Here is a 19,205-nt window from a genome sequence, read left to right as displayed (position 1 = left end):
GAAGCTCTCTCGGGATGTGTTGTGTGATAGACAATGGGGGAAGATATACAGAGCCTGTATTGCCATTCTGTACACTATGAGACTCCATGTGGAGCTAGTTATGAGGGAGCTAGGAGGTTGAGGTTATTGCAAAGAAGACCATTAAAGCAGTTTATGAGGGAGCTAGGAGGCTGAGGTTATTGCAAAGAAGACCATTAAAGCACAACTGTAGTCTTCATGGAGAGAGAGAGAGAGAGGGAGAGAGGGAGACAGTAGTACAATTGAATATAGCTTGCGCTCAGGCGGGAAGAGAGGCCCTTTTGTGTAGGCGGGAAGCAGAGGCTATGCTATGGCAGAGAGAGAGAGAGGCGGAGAGAGAGAGTGAGAGAGAGAGAGAGTGATTGCAGGACGAGTGCAGACTGGTGGAGGAGAGAGAATATTCAGAAGCATTTAATGGGCATGCCATTCCCTTAATGAATGCTCAATTGCATTTTCAAGCCCGCCTCTATTTCAAATTCAAGCCTCTTTCTCCTCCCAAAGGGGTGGCTAAAAGGAGTGTCCAAGACACTCCTTTTTGGTACCACACCTATCATGCTTTCAGCCATCTTGTAATAGATCCATATGTGTTGCTTCATGAATGTCTATATCTAATGGAAGCTTAATGAAAATATAGGGTTCCATATCAATATCACTATCGTTATCCAATGAATGTCTATATCTAATGGAAGCTTAATGAAAATATAGGGTTCCATATCAATATCACTATCGTTATCCAATGAAGCATTGTCATGATCGATAGGTGACTCATCATCTTCTTCGGATTGATGTTTCTCAAGCTCTTGAATGGCCTCCTCTAAATTGTTTTCTTCATCTTCTTCTTCCAATGAGTCGATTTGAGGTAGTACCTGCACCTCATATGGAGATTCAACCTCAACATCTTGATCTTGAAAGATATGTTTTGAACAAGGGAAACTTGTATAGCATACCACCACTTTGGATCAATTTCATCGATGTGAAATACAACCTAAAATTACAAAGCAAAGGGGTTACACTTTTATTATACTACATCAAGATTTATCGGTGATTGGTTGGGTTACTAACATGTTTTGACAGTGTTGAGATAGTACGAAAGTATCTTTCTCATCATTCCAAAACTTGGTGGAATCAATTCGAAAGAATCCATTTGGATGTTTCTTCACGGTTGCTTGAGCACCTCTATATATCACCTTGAACCATTTGACATCAAAGATGAACATACTAAATGCTCTAAACCCAACTTCAAGATATCTTGAATAGTTCCACAATACTCAAGATTGTTCTCTATAACATTGGTATAATGGCTACTGGATTGCATTTCTTGGTCAAAAAGTTGCCATCATACCACAATTAAATGTGTTTCTTTTAGAATCCACATGCTCCGTGCGAAAGTGCCTTCCCTCTGACTATATGGCATTATATAGTTTGTACTAACATTAAACAAAAGCATGACATTTAGTATAGTGCATTAAACAAGCTATATAATAATCGAAGCATGAGAGAGAGATGAAGAATATAGTTTCTTGAGGGTCACATCCTCGTGCATACTCATTCTCTTCTCTTGTGATTATCTCTCCATTTTTCGATGCCATCAATATTGCCATACAAAGCCATTCTATATTCATCACATTTGGTAGAGGTTCTAAGCTAGGCAAGAATGTCAAATGTCAATTTGCTCTTCTGAAAGCTCTTCTCTTATCCTTTCATCTATTGATTGCATCCTTGTATCTCCCAATCCACTTCTCCATGATGGGACTATTCAGAATACAGAATGTATTCACCTTTTGGTATAATGCTTCATCCGGTCTTTGTTTCCTTCCTTTTCCTTGTGGCACATTAGTGATTAGTCAGTCATCCTCCTCATTGCTCCATAATTGTGGCATGAAAGGATCTATGCGAGAGATGCTTTAAGATATACACAAGAGACTCTTGCATCAACCATCTCTCTACCATACTTGCTTCTGGCCTCACTCTTTGTCTCACAAAGTCATCTAGGTTTTCATGAGCCTTTCAAAGAAAAACATCCATCGAACATGAACAACATCACAAAGCACCACTTCATTAACCAAATGTACCATAAGATGCAATTGGCTAGTGAGAATTGTTCTAGGAAAGTTTTCCTTGATTATACACACTGCCCCAATAGCATTGAGACGAGCCATCTTAGGATATGTACCTACATACATAGCAATCATGTGTACTATTTATTATACATAACTTGTGATTGTATGAGACTACCAAATATTAAATATAACTTAGCTAGTGAATTGAAGAGAAGATTCATACCTCACTAAGCCTCCAATTTTGTAAATAGTCTCTCTCATCTTCTTGTCTCCACAACTAACTATAGAAATTGAAAGGATAAAATATGTATAGAAAAAAATGGAAGTTAGTATATGAGCCTACAAATTATGTACCATAAAGAGAAAATGAATAAGCAAATATTTATATACTTGTAATTTCTTGTACCAATCATGTGTCTTGAGGCTATATAATTGTACCTCTCTTTTCTTTTTTATCTTTGTGAGATGAAGGCACCCTTCAATGAATGCATTACTCCCATTGGTTTACGAAAAGAGGCAATCACACTTTTCACCTTATTGTGCTCCTTCTTTGTTTATCTATTCTCACTTCCCCGGTCGACTCAAAGGTGTAAAGCTACACGTTTGTGCTAGCCCCTAGACACTATCTAAAAGAGAAAAAAGGGTTTCCAAAAAAATTGCATCACCATATTGTTGCCAAGTTTGGGAAGATATTATGGTTATTCTCAAATATATTACTAGTAAGATCATTTTGTTTACGCCTTTGCTCTAGTAAAGAAACTTGCATAGATTATTGAAAGATTGGATGTATTAGTGTCACCTTGATAATGGTAAGCAGGATGGTAAAAATTATTAAATATGGAAGTTCAAAATGAAAAAATTTGACGTATCCTTGGGATATCACCATAATTCTAGTTGCCGTTCCTGTTGAAGAAGGACGAGGTTTGCACAGGCAACCAGTCGAAGACGCTGCTGCACATGGCGGCATGTAAGCTGGTTGCTGTGTGTAGAGAATTCTGCGCATGCTGATCATGCAGTTCCGGCAGCTCCTTCACACTCCCTGGATGGAGCATTTTGATGGAGATCTACTGCCAGGGCTGAACTCGCCTATCAACTTCTTGCCAGTGCAGATTATCGCGGATTTAGGAACTCCCAAACGTAGCAATCAGAGAGACACCTTCTCCTTTTCATTGTATGTGCCAAATGGAGGAGAGAGAGAGAGAGAGATTCTATTTGCTCCAACTTTTTTCCATGACACATGGACCTCTCCAATTCTCGCCACCTGCACAGCTCCGTTTTTCAAGCTTTTTTTTTTCCGCCTCTTTGCTGCTTGCCATTAAGAATACAACTCTTCGACCCATGAGAACGACGGTACTTTGCCTTTTTCCCCTCATTTTTATAATTCACTCACTCGGCTTACCTTAATGATGGTGCTATATAGCTTAGCCATCATAGAACTAACCATTATGACGTGGTAATTGGTGACCAGCTAGTTACATTCACCTCTAAGATTAGGCTTGATCCAAGTTTCTTAACAGTCTGAAGGCAACCCATCCTATCCATACTACTTGTTCATGCACGCCTCTTGGCACATGGTGGACGCTTCAACCTTGATACATGGTGACGTGGAAGAAGCGTGAGTTTTTTTTTTGAATTTCCTACGAAGCATGATACCACTATCAAATCCCCACCGGATCACCTCGTAGAACGCTCATGGTACAAGGCTAGAAACCTGCAAACAAACCAAACAAACGTGAAGGGGGTGCATGCCTGACTCACCTCCCAACCTTGACAGCCGTGGGCAAGCCCACAAGTTGTGGCTGTCCCGCGCGGGGGGGTCGAGTACTAGTATTGCTTATTTATCATGTGTAGGCATATCTATTCCCATGCATGACTTCTTGTCCACTTAATCAATCTAAAGAAAGCTCTCATTGGCCCAGACTTAGTCTGGCACTGTGTCACATAACCAGGCATGATTGCATCATGTGCATGCATATGGCAACCCTCTATTGTCATAAGTAGAGCATCACTATGCATGCAGAGATGTTTGGCATATTCAAGTATATGTTCCTTTATGAAATAATCCACATCATTATCTTATTTGGCATATTCAAGTATATGTTCCTCTATGAAATCCACATCATTATCTTATTTGTGCCCTAATAATTGTCTCCATTCCTTCTTGGGTTGTTTGGTGAATATGTCCACTTTCTACCATTCTAGATATATGCAAAAAGCATCTTTTGCTCGCACCTGCTTTTGCACATTCACTTTTCTCCCTCAAGCCAAGGAAGGGAGTAGGGAAGGTAGACCCCTTGTTGCAATTATTGTTGCGGCACTCCATGCAAACACCTAATGCCCACAAGGCATTTTTTTTTTGCTAAATGTCTTTCTCAATTTTGGTTCCTTAAAGTTTCATAATCAGCATAACAAACCAATCATCACAAACCTTGTCATTTTAAAGTTTCGTAAAGATCATAGGAAATCAATCAATGATCACAAACCTTGTTATTTTAATTTGATCATCCTAGTCAAAGACATATACTTTTGCTAAATCCTTTTCAAAAAATATAAGTAAAAATTTCCTTTGTCTTTGATATAAAACATGAATCTTTATTATTTTAAAAGATTCTATGAAGACATAACTATATATATTAATTTGATAAATGAAACAATCACAAAAGAGACATATCTTATGCTCATCGTAACTTGAACTCTATCATAGATTTTAAAAGAGTTATAGCAAACAATATTCATGATTACATAGAATTTGGCATGTGAAGCCACTTTGTTAAGACTAAAAAAAGGATTACAATTATAAACTAGAGATCCCATGAATATTTAATGTACCCAATCCAATTGACATGCTATCATATGTATTAAGTGTCTCCCTAGCATTAACCCCTTTGGGCATGTTCTGGTCGATGTAAAAACTCATAATCAAGGTGAACAAATGCTCTTTCAATCTCTGGTAAACGTTCAAGCTTATTTTGTAAGCTCTCACCAATATCATGTGCATCATTTAATGGCATCTCACCTGGCAAAACAATGTCCACCTCCGCAAAGTAATATCCTCCGAACTTGTAAGCTTTTATTGTATCAATATGTTTGATAGCTTTGTGATGATTCCAACACAAGTATGTTATTTTTTGTAAAAAATGAGGTGGTGCTGTCTCTCCTACTAGAGAAGATACATTTTCGAGCACAGTATGACTCCAGTTCCATATTGTGTATACTGCCAACTGCTCAAGCACAAATAATGATTATTATAAATGGATAATTATGCATAAGCATAATCCATGATTAATCTATTTTCACATGAAAAGTGATCCTTTTACTAAAAAGGATAATATGACATTTCTAATGTATAAGAAATAACTTTATCATTTTATTTCCATAATGATTATCGTTCTAATAAGTTGATGTTTGCAATAATGGTGGTGATAATAGAAGAAATGACATGATAAAATGTGAGAATAATAGTACTATGAAATGATGCTGGATAGAAGAGCATTATTAATCATGATGCAACGATGGCGAGAATAAGTGTGGCAACTAGGATAGTGATGTGGTTTGGTGATTTTGCCTACACCTATGATATAATATAATCATATTCTTTTACCACATTCCAATCCAAATTTCTCAACTCTGAGTTTAAGGCTTTGACTGAACTTGGAAGGTAAAATGGAAAGCTGGAACCTAGAGAAATAGATGGAAGCTCATATGGGAGTCCAATTTGCCCTTGAAGTTTTAGGCCTTTTTGTGGAAAGTATGTCTAGTGGCTTTACCAGTTGGTTCCAAGCTTATACAAAGGAATTTTACTTCACGTTGCTATCCAAGGTGTAGGACAACCTTGGAAGATGGGAGACATCTCTTTTGGGGATGCCCAGCCATCAGGGGATTTTGGGTGAAGATAGAGAAATGGGTGGCTAGATCTTTGGGGGTTTAGGGGGATTGTGGGGGGATTGGGTTTTGGGAAAGGGGATAGAACCTAATGAGATTACTAACTGCTTATTTATTAATATTATTAGGTATGGTTGCCTTTAGGAGATCTAGATTTCTAGAAATAACTTAATATTTTATAGGAGATCTAGATTTCTAGAAATAACTTAATATTATTAGGTATGGTTGCCTTTAGGAGATCTAGATTTCTAGAAATAACTTAATATTTTATAGGGGTAGGGAAACTAGGTTGAATAGCATTGAAGTGATGTATAATTGTGTTTATCTCTGTAAATCTATATATTATGCTAACCAATTGAATGATGCTAGCACACTTCAGGCAATTCATTCTCTATGCAATGGAATCAGATGATTTGCTCTATAGCAGAACTTGGTACATACTAGGAAGCCCTAACCAAAAGTTTGTATGCATGAATTCATTATCAAGGAGGTAAATACCAGGTTGCCAAAATTTGGACCCAAGACCAAGAGGTGGTACCTAAAGGTGAAGCACCCTGCATATACGTTTGTGGCATTCATAGAAAATCCAGTGGACACTAGAAGGTGTGGGCTAGTAAAAGTGTCTTGGAAAAGCTTCCACCTAAAGGCTTTAGTATACTGAATCTATGATGGTAGCTTGTATGCAACTTGGTTATTATGTTTCTTGGAGCCAATCTTCCTTTGTTTTGGGAAGATGAAAGATGGAACCTCCTTTGCAAACTACTGAATTCTAATAAGAGGGAATTGGAGTAGATAGGGACCTTAGGGAAATGATAAAAGGCTAGACATTTTGGGAATAAGGAGTAAGCCCAGGTGGGCTGCCTAATATTGTAAGTAAGAAGCTGGATGTAATTAGTGGCAACACCTAATATATATTAAATAATCCCCCTCCAAAAAAAAGAAAAATAATCATATTCTTAAAATGGGTAGTTGTACTTGAGTAATGTTACAAATTCTTGCTGTGTCTATATTTTTGTTATTGTTGATAATCATGTATGGTATAACAAAAGAATTAGTCTTATTTATTATGACAACATCAACTGTATTAGCAATACTTATAATAGCCTTAGCAGTGTCAAAAATATTAGTGGTTGCTATAAGTACCACTTATAAGAATAATCACATATGTATAACTACTAGTAATGGTAGCTTTAAGTTACAAAACTAAACTAAACTTAAACTTCTAAGATTTGTTTTTGGTTTAATGTGATTTTGAGTATGTAGTAACATACCACTATGGCACCAACAGGATCTATCCACCAGTAAAATTTTGTTGCCAATATTGCAGCTAATAGTCCAATCGAATTTGTGATTACGTCAAATAAATGATCTTTTGCATAAGCTTGCACAATGTCATTCTTCAAGGTTTTACATAGTAGCATAAGGTTGAACTTTACAAAAGTAACAAAAAGCATCACTCCAATCACCCAAAATTTGTTTGTGCCTTGTAATGCCAATTGACTACTCTGTTAAAAAAACGATGCCATATAAAGAGGTGAGTACAGAGCGTGAGAATTCTCTATTTTTTAAATATAGTAGATATATTTAAAAATTAAATTAAACATCATAAACTTTCTCATCGAAAAATCACATTTATATTCAAACATGTATTGTCAGGTAAAGAAAGTGTTTTCCAAAAGGTTTTCCAAGCTTTAACTTTGCAACATCTAAAATTTGCAAGAAAATATGTAATCATGGCTCACCCACACACAAGTAGTCAACTTTTAATAGCATGCTCATAAGCATATGGGTGAAATGAAAAAAGTTTATGAGACTAAGTTTTTTGCATAACAAAAATTCATGAGATACCCAATTTGTGATGTTTTAAATATCCAAAAATCAATTAACCATAAATAATTATTTTAATTACAGTATCAACATCATCTAGAACTAATGCATGCTTTTTTTAAAATTAAATGTAGACTTCCAAAGTTTATGCTATACTAAAAAATATAAGTCTTAGGGGAAATGGGTATGAAACATTTACGTTATTGCAAAATGTGTTGCAATTGTTAGATAAAGATTCTTGGAAACTTATATACATTTTTGCATGTGGCAAAAACATCATAACTTCACGAATTAAGCATGACAACACACATATATAATAACGCTTTCACGTGTATGAATGCATCCACATGAAATCACATACTATGTGCCATGTTGCATGAACATGCACTTGCGTATGATTGTGCAAGTCTCACATGCACATGCATATGCATGCATGCACACACACACACACACACGCACACACACACACACGCACATGCTCTCTCTCTCTCTCTCTCTCTCTCATGCATGCATGCACATGCATGTGCACATGTACATGCAGACTCTTTCTCTCTCTCTCATGCATGCACATGCACACACACATGTGTGTGCATACACACATACACACAACACACACACGCGTGCACACCCCTCCCACATGGTACCTCTAATTGGGCATTCATCTTATATGGTATTTTTGCAAGAAATTCAATTTCTTCTACTTCTTGTTTATAGCTACTTCTTGTTTATAGCTATAGTCTATTTCTTCTACTTCTTGTTTATACCTGATCTAGTCCATTTATGAATAGACCATTATACGTAGGATTCATATAATACCTTGTTGTTTCTTATTGTATCTCTAATTTACAAAAAAATAGGAGGTTATTAATTTACATTATAAAACTCTTGAATACTATTAAGTTTCTCCTTGTTTAGGTAATTGTTTATCCAAAATGAGTTAACAATACAAATTTTGCTTACATTGATAAGCCTACAATATGAATCAACTTATCTTAGTTCTAAGAATGTTTTTTGTTGGATGGTTTTAGACAAGGTGGTGAGATGGTGCCCTTGGGTGATGATCTACCATGTTTTTCTTGGATGAGTTAGATGAGGTGGTGCCCTTGGGTCATGTTTTTCTCTTGGATGGGTTAGATGAGGTGGTGTCCTTGAATGGTGGTCTACATAATCCTAGTTCACCTATATGAAAGTATACATATTTTTAATACAACTATATTATCACAAATCTAAAATAATTGTGCTTTCTATTAGGTATAAAACCATGTCGTCTTAAGATAAACATCATGGCTTTCTATTAGGTATAAAACCATGTCGTCTTAAGATAAATATCATGGCTTTTTAAAAGCATAAGTACTATCTTTGATGATAATATGTATATGTAACACACATACACACACACACACACACACACACACACACACACACACACACACACACACACACACACACACATTTTTTTTAAGTTTTACAAAATACTCAAAGGGTTTATGAGATCAAGCCGTAGTACTAGTTTGTTAGTGTGCAATGATTAGGATAACAGTTAGAATATGGAAATATGGAAAAAAAATGCTAGACAAAAAAAGGTTTATATATATGTGATCTTGACAAATACAAATGACAATAATTTATGAGAGAGAGAGAGAGAGAGAGAGAGAGAGAGAGAGAGAGAGAGAGAGAGAGAGAGAGAGAGAGAGAGAGAGAGATGCATATAATAGAGGCTAAAATCTAGTATATATTTAGCACTATCTCTTCAATCACTAACCATTTAAAGCTAGACATCAAGTTCCTTAAATATGACAGACTAGCTATATGAAATTGATGAGAGAATGAGAGATTTTAGTTAAAATAAAAATTTAGGCATACCTTGAAAGTGCTATCATAGAAAAAGAAAATGTTTAATGCTTTAACTTATACTTGTAAGAATATCATGTGATTTACAAACATTCTTAGCCTGAGATTAGAGACTTCAAAGTTCATTTTAAAATAAAAAATCCATGGAATCATCTATCAAAAGCATACTATTCAATAAAGAGTATCTAATCATGAGGAGCACGGGAATTACAAGAAATAATAAAAGTTGATAGCAAGTACAATATAAAATAAATAATGGATGATTTTTCTTAAAGAGAGATCTCTACAAATGACCAAAGAAGTAAAAGCCTCACCAATAGAAAATGAGATAAGAACAAAACTTACTTACTTTTATCAATTCAAATTCTACATATTTAAGTTGCTAACATATAATATCTTTTTTTATTTCTACAAGTGGTGCAACATACAAGGGGTTGAAACAAGAAGGAAAGTTCAAATGTAACCTGAGATATAAGTTGCCTCGTAGACTCGATTAATATTTGCATTCCTAGTGTTGCCATTACGGATGCGAACACTAATATGCCCTACATTAGAAAACCAAAAGCTCTATCACATATCATTTGCAAGTGATAAACCATTTAGTACTTTATTGTGACTCAAAAACTTACCACTGGTTGCATCCGATTCTTGCCAATGGGATAGAGATAAGGGTTTGGTCTCCTCATGCTATAAGACGTGTACCATAAGATGAACCCAGAAAGCAAGTCCAATAACGAGTCTAATGTTGTTGCAATTATCGCCAAAGAAACACTTTTTATAGAAATGAACACCTTGGCCGCCAAAAGAACCATGTTTGCATAATTGGAAATACGTATTGCAAGTAACTCCCTGTTGGCTGTGGCAACTTGGTCCAAATGATTTGGCTATGCAATTAAAAAAAGCATGTCATAAATGAAGGATAATCCATTAGATTACTTAGAATAAAGTGCTCAATTAGAATTAAGGTACCACCATTAATCTTCACAGGATCTAAAACTCATCATTTGTTTTTTAAACTACTACCATAAAGCTTAGAGAAGACAGAAGAGGCTACTTACTTGTGCAAATAAAGGGCCAGGGTCTATTTCGAACAATCCATCTACGCCAGTCATTTCTTTAAGGATCTCATTTTGTCTACTATAATAGTTATCCACACTTGCTTTTTTACCTATCACATTAGCATACGCGTGTTACTAGATATAGCATTTTAGATTTTACCAGACATTTGCATTCTTATGCATATAAGATAAGGTACCTTGACAAACCAGTTTGAGACAATAAGAGGAGCCGAGGATCATGTCAAGTGGATTTGGTGCATTAAGAGGTGTCACTCGAGTTTCATTACTGAGAACAAAGTCTCTTGCTCTAATCCGCCAATCCTTGCTCTTCTCTCCACCACCACCTTCACCTCCCCCCGCCTCACCAATGTCCATGTTGATTATTGCGCCACTATGTCCACTTTTACTGAAGCTCTCTGTTGGTATGGCATTAGTTGCTACACTAGATATGTCACCCCCACAAGGAGAAGAAAAACAAGGGGAGGAGTAGGAAGATTGTCCATGCACATTTGCATTAGTCACTACACTAGATATGTCACCCCAATAAGGAGATGAAAAAGAAGGGGAGGAGCAGGAAGACTGATGCACATTGGTATTAGTTGGTACACTAGACATGTCGCCTCCACAAGGAGATGAAAAATAAGAGGAGAAGCAGGAAGACAGTAAATGCACATTGTCATCCATTATATAGGGATTTCCTCATTCTACAACAATATATCCTTTCACATATATATTTATGAATGCACTTTTTTTTCCTAAGGATTGAGAGGAATCCATCACCTCAATGTTCACATTACTTTTGTTAAAAAATATAACCACCTATCATAGGTAATTGAACCTTGTCTTTGTCATTTTTTGCGTCACGAAATGTTTGTCCATGAGAATGTCTTATAAAAAACCTTATCCTCACTTTGCTTTATCACAAATGTCACGGAAAACCCACTCACAAAGAATCATTGCCCCACTTCTATAAACTATTCATTGGTGGCATCTTCACACTTTTAACAATCACACATACACTTATATATTTTGTATCAAGTTATTGATCTCCACGATGTGAATGTTGCAACCTTTTAAAATTTTTGATTTTTTAAATGTTACGTGCATGAACAATCCCGCTCTATTCAAGAATCAAGGAAAACCCATCACCCCAACCCTTGGCAATACCTTCATCATGGCTATTATTGGGAATCTAGCCTTGTCTTCTTATTGTTGTCCACAAGAATGTTACATAAGCAATTTGCTTTTTTTAGCACGATAATGGAATGCCCACTCACAAAGAATCACTACCCACTTTCTTAAACTATACATTGATTGATGTATATATACATTCTGTAGCCCATGTCATAGTGGCTATATGGACATGGACATGAAGATAATTTGCAACCCAAACGTTTGGTATGCTTCACAAAAGGGCATCCCACCATGTGATCTTCTTCCGGCCTTAGTGGCGCAAATCTTTAATTTTGTTGTAAATGAGCTTTTGCCTTTTGTGAAGCCACCTTTGGAATACAAAATGATATGGCTTAATAGAGGTTGTTTGCAACGTACAATTCTCTATGACATTTTTGTTGACCTTTTTTTATATTGTTTGCAACGTACAATTCTCTATGCGTGGCCTCTTCCCCTCTCTCACCTTGCCCTTCAAATGTTGTCGAAGTCGCTTTTTTAAACATCATTTTTGGCCTTCCGGATTCCCTATTTTGTTATCTGTCAATCAAGGTAGGCTTTTTTCACTTGTTTTGCTTTAGAGACTTAGTGACAAAAGGGATATGATAAGTGGAATATCATTAGGCTTCGAATTATAAATTGACACGTGAATCCAATAAATATATATGCTTGGTATAGACATAATCCATTTAATTTAATAATTAAAAATCGGATGCAGCCCTGGCGCGACACGTCAGCAGCGTAAGAATTATAAGATTCCGGCGCGACTGTCAAAGTCGTCCGACGCCCATGACGGACGGACGGTGGTGAGAGTTCTGTACTCTTTTTGCTACCTTGCCAGTCTCTTTCGTCTCTTAAAGCTGTCCACGGTCCATTTGCGTTGGGATATTTGTGAACCACGGTACAGGATTCTAGACAAATTGATCACATTAATGTGCTTGGGTGACATTGCAGGATGTAACGTACTAGGAGAGTGCATTAATCCTGCTTCAGCGTAGATAATGAAGCACTCACAAAAGGTTTGCGGCAGCAGAATCTAGATCAAATTCAGGATCTTCAATAGTGCATCATCTGCACAGATTCAAGCATGCCAGGCCTTGTTGTCATGAATAGAGAGTGCCCTAGAGGGGGCATCTTCTTCAATTTGACTACTTACAATAATTTGAGCTTCCTCTTTGAAAGCTGGGACAGTCGCTTGCATGCCTGCTGCTCGTTCTTGGACAGATGCTTTCATAGATACTTTATCACCTTCTCCAAATTGAATTTGATGTGCATGCAAGGCATTAATAAGTTCTCCTTGAGTTTGAAATACCCGATCTCTTGGTTCTGTTACTGTAAGCTGAGTTTGGCCACACAAATTATCGCACCTTACCTCTTTGGTGAGTTCTGATACAGACCTCCAATTGCCTGCAAGAATGGGTGCTTTTCTTTGCCTTCATATTTGCACTATTGATTTTGGCGGGTGTACTTTAAGCGATTCTGCTACGATGCAAATATGATCATATACATTATTTCACACAGTGGTCCTCCTGGATGCACCTAATATGCGCAAAACGCGGGCTTCATTAATAATGCCGGAACTGCTTCTATCAGAGAACATTTGCCGGCGTGTGGAGGCCCAGCACCGAATACGATGGCCGCCATCTTCATCAAATGTGTGAGGGGTGTAACATGTGGAAATTCCTTTGTTATTGAAAGCTGACGGCTTCTGGCCTCTTTGAGCCTCAGGACTAAGTGCCACGGGGTAGACCCTCGTCAGATGAAATCGGCAGCTCCGATTAGATGAAATTGGCGGCCGTGGAGCGATGGAGAAGTTGGCACGCAAATCGTGGCCATCGATACAAAAGTAAACTAGGGACTAATTAGTGCCACGGGTAGACCGATAGAGAAGTTGGCACGCAAATCGTGACCGTTGATGCAAAAGTAAACTAGGGACAATAAAGTAAGACCGGTGAACTTAGTATCCTAGGGAATAGCGTTGGAAAATGTGCTGAAGGAATAATTCTCAGTGATGAATATAGAAGGAATAAAATGACATGCACAAACTTTTAGGTGGATATAGAAGGAATAATCAAAATTTAAAACTTGGAGAATTTTGGAATAAGAAGAGATTTTTAGGGAGAGGCCCTTCTTTGAAGTCTTGAGGTTGGTGTCCCAAAGTAAACTAGGTATCCAACGTGAACGCTACAAGTCAAGGTAAACTAGGGCAGCTCGTGGTAAACTAGGTAGTAATAAATGTAGTAAACTAGGTAGTAATGAACGTAGTAAACTAGGGAGTAAACTAGAAAAAAAACTTGGGCTCTATATAAAGTAAACTAGGAAGTAAACTAGGCCGGCCAGTAAAGTAAAAAAAACCTGAGAATAAGCGCTCTGTGTAAAGTAAACTAGAAAGTAAACTAGGAAGTAAACTGGGTATGGGTGGTAAAATAGAAGGTAAACTAGGACGGGTGGTAAGTGGGCTTCATTCCTCTTCTCATCATTTTTCTCTTGTTTGATATCTTGTGTAGACGGATGGATTGGCTTGAAGATGATTCAAGCGATTTTGTGCTCGAGGAGGAGGAGGACTTAGTTGATGATACAAGCTCCTATGATGAAATGAGTGATGATGCCAATATTGAAGAGCTTCTCGAAGACACCCTCAAAAGCAAGAAACATCAAGTAAACAAAGCATTGTTTCTTGAATGGATCCAAATCTCTATGTCTCTCCTACCTTCTACTCTTTTGATAAGAAAAGTTACGAAGCAATGAAAAGTGCAATCCAAAGGGATGTTACTATAACCTTGGAGACTTTGAAGTCTTGTGATAGTAGAAACATGCTTACTCTACAGAGATGGAGAAGAATGAAGGAAAACATTTGCTTAGGACAAAATAGGGATGGTTCCCTTTGTCTTGTCTAAAGTCCCCACCAAACTTGAAAATTCCCTACATAGAGGAGTGGGAAAGCATAGTCCAAGATTGTCATGTACTCTCGGATGGAAAATATCACCAAGGGATAGATGAAACTCTTCAAACTCTAAAGTCTACATGGTGTGTAGACATCAAACGCCATGGAATTCCTATCTCTTATGTGAGGGATTATCTCATAGCTTGTGATTATAAAAATACAATAGAAAAAGTCTATGTTGAAACCCATGGCGAACTGCTACTAGTAAGCTTACAAAAAAGATGGATTTGATGTACCTCGAGTGTAGACACAAAACATAATTCATCACATGGGGCCTCCAAAGATTTCTTCAAAATGGTATTTGTGCATGTTCGTGAGATTAGTTGAAGTGCACTGAAAAAGAAAGAGCAATGAATTATACTACCAATCACCAATAAGGAGCATACAACATAACACAGACACTTAGTGGCATAGGGTCAAAAAAGATGATGCCATCATTATCCCATGACAAGCATGTCATTCTCTTGATATAATGGTTGTACATCACATAGAGAACCCAATGTCCCCTTCAAAGGAATCCAAATGTTAAACCAAATATGTCTACAACTAAAAAATTAATCACAAAGAGCGAGGCTATTCGAGAGAGTACAAGCATACCTATCGAAAATTGGAAGGAATAGGAATAGATGCTCCTTCACATGTCAATGTTCCTAAGAAAATTCAAGATAGCTCTAGAGTCCTTGGAGAGATGCGGGGATATAAAATCATACCAAAGAGCATCTAGGAACCACACTTTCTCTAAAGTCTCCTTAGGTAGAGTGTTCTCCATCCACCTACCAAAGTTTCATGAATTGTATTGAGTAGTAGTTCACACACACACACACACACAAACACACACACACACACACACACACACACACACATGCAGTACTTTGAAGTTTGCCAAACTTACATGGTAAAGATGTTAAGAGTTCTTGTGGAGGCTTTTTCTTTCAAGATAGACTCAATAAGTTTCTCATCCACTTCAGCAACTATGCTGGATCTTTGAGATTGGAAGTGAAGAAACATACCACATTTCAATCTATTGAAAGCAAAAAAACAATTCATAAAAAACATAGTATACATAAGACTGTTAACATTTCTTAAAAAAAGACCCAAAAATCTTGAGACACACCTGTCTCTCAATGTAAGTGCATTATCTTGTATAGGAGACGTGAGCTTAGTCTCGCTATTGGAAATCAACAAAGTTAATGCCATGTTTGAACTTGAACAAGGTGAGTCACTTAAAATTCACATGGCCTTGTTCCAACCAAGAAGCATACAAATTTACCATCTGTAAAAGAAATAAATAACATGAGACCTGGGAGGTTTTCTAGAGATTCATGCTAACAGTTTAAGGTCCGTGTATGGGAGATGATGGAGTCTCCACAGAGATGTCCATGCACTTCTTATCATCTACACAATTCTTCTTGACCTGTCTTCGTCTCAAGTTTGGTTTTGAGGGTACGAGGGGACCAAGGATATCTAGACTCAAGATTTTTCTACAAAATAAGCTTCTTAAATGTCATTATGTAACACACTGAAGTCCGATAAGCGGACAAAGACTCATGGCAATCTACATACCGGTGTAAGGGACTCATTCACACTGTGTAGATCTTGGTGCTGAAGATCTTCGCACACATGATCATTATTCTGAAGTGAATCATCATCTTTCGTTGGCCTAGTTTTTTATTTCTAAATTATGGGAAAATATATTAATTTATGTTAATGGTATAAACATAAATGGCCAGAAAATCACTCACATGTTTCTCATAGCCCTCAGCAATTCTCTGTTGAATCGCTTGAAGCTGTTGATGATCATTGGATGCCATGTCACAGGACCCTTTTTGTACTTCTTAAAGAAATAATTTAAAACTCACAAAATACATAAAAATTTAAAACAAAGACTTAAATTAAATTGAAATCAAATAACATAGCATTAGGAAAAGGAAATGGAATAACATCACCATCAAGACAAGATTGGGTGCAATCGTTGGCTAATGTGGACCATAATAGCAACCTGGTGAGGTAAGTAAGAGAAATGATTAGGACACAAAAAATCAAATAAGTAATATAGCTCAAACACGAAACAAATATTATGAAATATAACCATTACTTGCTCCGAGAAGTAATACTCAGATTGTATCTCCTGATGAAAAGGTGTGAAGGTGTAGTTCTCTGCAAAATCAATTAGAGAGATGACCACACCAATAGGAAACTCTGCGAGGCATGCTCGAAACTGATGTCCTGCCACTTGGCATAGTGACTGTGCTGTATATAGGGGTAGATCTGCTCCCTAAATGTGGCTGTGATGTGACAACATGGTGTATGTTTGTCCACGAGCTACAACTTTCTGGACTGCCCACCACTCTAGAGCTCGTGTGTCACATACTCATAATGTTGCCATGGCACTATCTCTTGGTAACTTGCATCAAGATCTACCATCTGTAGATGTGCAAGTGAACCACATGATGTGCAATTGCTCTCCACACAAGGCATCCTATGGAACTGGTCATCCTCCATGCGTGCACACAAAAGAGAGTGGATGAAATCACAAGGACTACGAGGCAACTCTCTATGCCACTAAGAGAACGGAACACATCATAAAAAAGTTTGAACTCAACATGGTAGCAACAACATTTGTCACGCTGACGTGAGTACCTCACAAACCAAGGCTTACACCCCTCAAATAACCTTTGCCCAATTTTAAGCTCTGGATACGATGCCACAAACTGAGAATACAACTCTGTTTGGGTCATTTCAAGAAAGCAAGCACCGTGCTCAATGAATACTCCTCTTGTCGCTCTCTTACTATGCAAAGCTTTCTTGAAAACTGGTGAGGCACGACAATTCTCCTCCCAAAAACTTTCTATCAAAGCTCTAGTGGTTTCATTTAGTAGGCGATCATGCCTAGCTACACGACCACTACTCGCCCACAAAAGCACCAACCTCATTGGCATCTAAACTTTGCCGTCTAATAGACCCAACTCTAAGTGCGTGTGGTGCTATGGAAAGGATGTGAGATGTGACACTCACCTTACCCTTCATTTGGGAGCTACTTATGGCTGCCACAATAGCCCGTCGAGAGCCCGTCGAGCAGCTAAAGCGTCCGCAGAGTTCCTCTTCTTGTTAACTGTATAGAAACGACGAACACTTTGTAGCACCGCCATGCCAGCTCTCCTCTCTCTTCGACCTCCAATGTCAGAAAGCGCCCTGCAGTTTGCCATGTTGGGAAGATCGATCAAAGCATCAAGCACGCATGCCTGTGATGAAGGCGTGAGGTCTTTGAAATAGGAATGGAAGATTGCATGGGCACGATGATGCGTCCCTGACTTTGATAGTTCTTTCATATGCACACTATGGGTGCCTAAAGGAGGGGAGGTGGGTTCTTGTGGAAGAGAAGGGGGATCAGGAAGGGTGGGTTCATGTGGATTATCTAAACTAAGGGGGGTAGTGGGGGGGCAAAGGGCGTAGGGAGAGGAAGTGGAAGAGGAGGAGCAAGTCTTGGATAATCGTCGCAATGGAAAGTGTTGCTCGTTGACGTGCTCTCCACTCTCTCTTTCTCTCAGGAGCTATCCTTTTCCTCTCATCCTCTTGAACTCGATGGACGGGGGAAGTCTAGTCCTATCACGTTTTTGACTCTTACGACTTTGAGAACCCATTCTCAAGGAATCTAAGAGAGTAAAAATTATGAAGGCTCAATGATGGGATAGTACTAGAGATAAGTGTGGGATAGTACTAGAGATGTGTGATTATATAGGAAAAATAGGTTATCCACTTCAAATCTCATTGAATTTCCTATCTAAGATTGATTGGATAATTAAAGATAAACTATTATCCACTAAAAAATTAATATTATTACTAATATTTATTAACAAGTCTAAATATTTATCATTACTAGATATATAAATATATCTTTAAATTATCTTTTATTTTATAATTGTATAACTGCATTTTCTTTTATAATGTATTTTTTTCAAAGGTTTATCCTACATATAAATATTTTTAAGAAATATAAAATTTAAAAAATATTATTATTAAATTAAATAACATGAAATTTTATTATTTAAAATTATATATTTTATTTCTCTAAATTATTAAATTAACTTTTTCAAAAATATATTTTTGAAAAAAAATGGGGAGGTTGGAAGGAGGTGCCACGTGTCACATGCGTGCATGACAAGTGGCACATGTGTGCATGACATGTGGCACTATTATGGCTGATTTGGCAATTCCATGATGTGGCATGGCATGTCACCAAGTGCGAGAGGTGGCAAGAAGATGTGGCATTAATGATGACTAGGATGATGAGGTGGGGAGTCAACTAGGCTGACCATGTTGACATGGAGGGTGGAGGTGGCAAGTTGCTTATGTGGATCCTCTCGAAGCTAATGTGGACATAAAGTGGCATGCATA

The 19,205-nt window shown here is 37.4% G+C and overlaps 2 protein-coding genes and 1 long non-coding RNA gene across 5 annotated transcripts; 1 reads left to right on the top strand and 2 right to left on the bottom strand.

Annotated features, from left to right (window-relative positions):
* Positions 1-1,549: 1,549 nt before the first annotated feature.
* Positions 1,550-4,727, bottom strand: LOC147615078 (uncharacterized). The gene is made up of 2 exons (XR_015262741.1): positions 2,302-4,727; positions 1,550-2,191 (listed from the first exon to the last, which is right to left on the bottom strand). It is a non-coding gene; the product is annotated as an uncharacterized LOC147615078 (long non-coding RNA).
* Positions 4,728-4,756: 29 nt separating this feature from the next.
* On the bottom strand, positions 4,757-11,485 carry LOC147615077 (metal tolerance protein 5-like). 3 transcript variants are annotated; one of them, XM_086779027.1, is made up of 6 exons: positions 10,904-11,485; positions 10,697-10,806; positions 10,268-10,522; positions 10,103-10,183; positions 7,232-7,465; positions 4,757-5,299 (listed from the first exon to the last, which is right to left on the bottom strand). In XM_086779027.1, exons 2-6 carry the CDS (start codon positions 10,748-10,750, stop codon positions 4,955-4,957), a joined length of 969 nt encoding a protein of 322 aa, XP_086635153.1. In that variant the 5' UTR covers positions 10,751-10,806; positions 10,904-11,485; the 3' UTR covers positions 4,757-4,954. The 3 variants fall into 3 exon arrangements, with proteins under 3 accessions (XP_086635153.1, XP_086635151.1, XP_086635152.1); XM_086779025.1 differs by having other exon boundaries at positions 10,894-11,477; XM_086779026.1 differs by lacking the exon at positions 10,103-10,183 and having other exon boundaries at positions 10,894-11,456.
* Positions 11,486-12,059: 574 nt separating this feature from the next.
* Positions 12,060-14,996, top strand: LOC147615076 (uncharacterized). The gene is made up of 3 exons (XM_086778878.1): positions 12,060-12,231; positions 12,585-12,669; positions 14,374-14,996. The coding sequence occupies exons 1-3, from the start codon at positions 12,060-12,062 to the stop codon at positions 14,612-14,614; spliced, it is 498 nt and encodes a 165-aa protein (XP_086635004.1). The 3' UTR covers positions 14,615-14,996.
* The last annotated feature ends 4,209 nt before the right edge of the window (positions 14,997-19,205 follow it).

This window comes from Cibotium barometz, chromosome 40 (assembly GCF_041138505.1).
Source record: "Cibotium barometz isolate CiBa-2024 chromosome 40, ASM4113850v1, whole genome shotgun sequence".
NCBI lineage: Eukaryota > Viridiplantae > Streptophyta > Polypodiopsida > Cyatheales > Cibotiaceae > Cibotium > Cibotium barometz.
The sequence above is the reverse complement of the archived record's forward strand: the minus strand, read 5'-3'. Positions and strand labels throughout refer to the sequence as shown.

What these genes read in the sequence shown, in the direction of transcription:
- LOC147615077 (XM_086779025.1), bottom strand. Translation starts at nt 11,380, where the DNA reads ATGGATGACAATGTGCATTTACTGTCTTCCTGCTTCTCCTCTTATTTT. An exon ending in AGAATCGGATGCAACCAGTG is followed by an intron (nt 10,184 to 10,267) that starts GTAAGTTTTTGA and finishes TTTCTAATGTAG; the next exon opens with GGCATATTAGTGTTCGCATC. An exon ending in CGAGGCAACTTATATCTCAG is followed by an intron (nt 7,466 to 10,102) that starts GTTACATTTGAA and finishes TTTTTTTAACAG; the next exon opens with AGTAGTCAATTGGCATTACA.
- LOC147615076 (XM_086778878.1), top strand. Translation starts at nt 12,060, where the DNA reads ATGGACATGAAGATAATTTGCAACCCAAACGTTTGGTATGCTTCACAA. An exon ending in AATGATATGGCTTAATAGAG is followed by an intron (nt 12,232 to 12,584) that starts GTTGTTTGCAAC and finishes AATCGGATGCAG; the next exon opens with CCCTGGCGCGACACGTCAGC. An exon ending in ACGCCCATGACGGACGGACG is followed by an intron (nt 12,670 to 14,373) that starts GTGGTGAGAGTT and finishes TATCTTGTGTAG; the next exon opens with ACGGATGGATTGGCTTGAAG.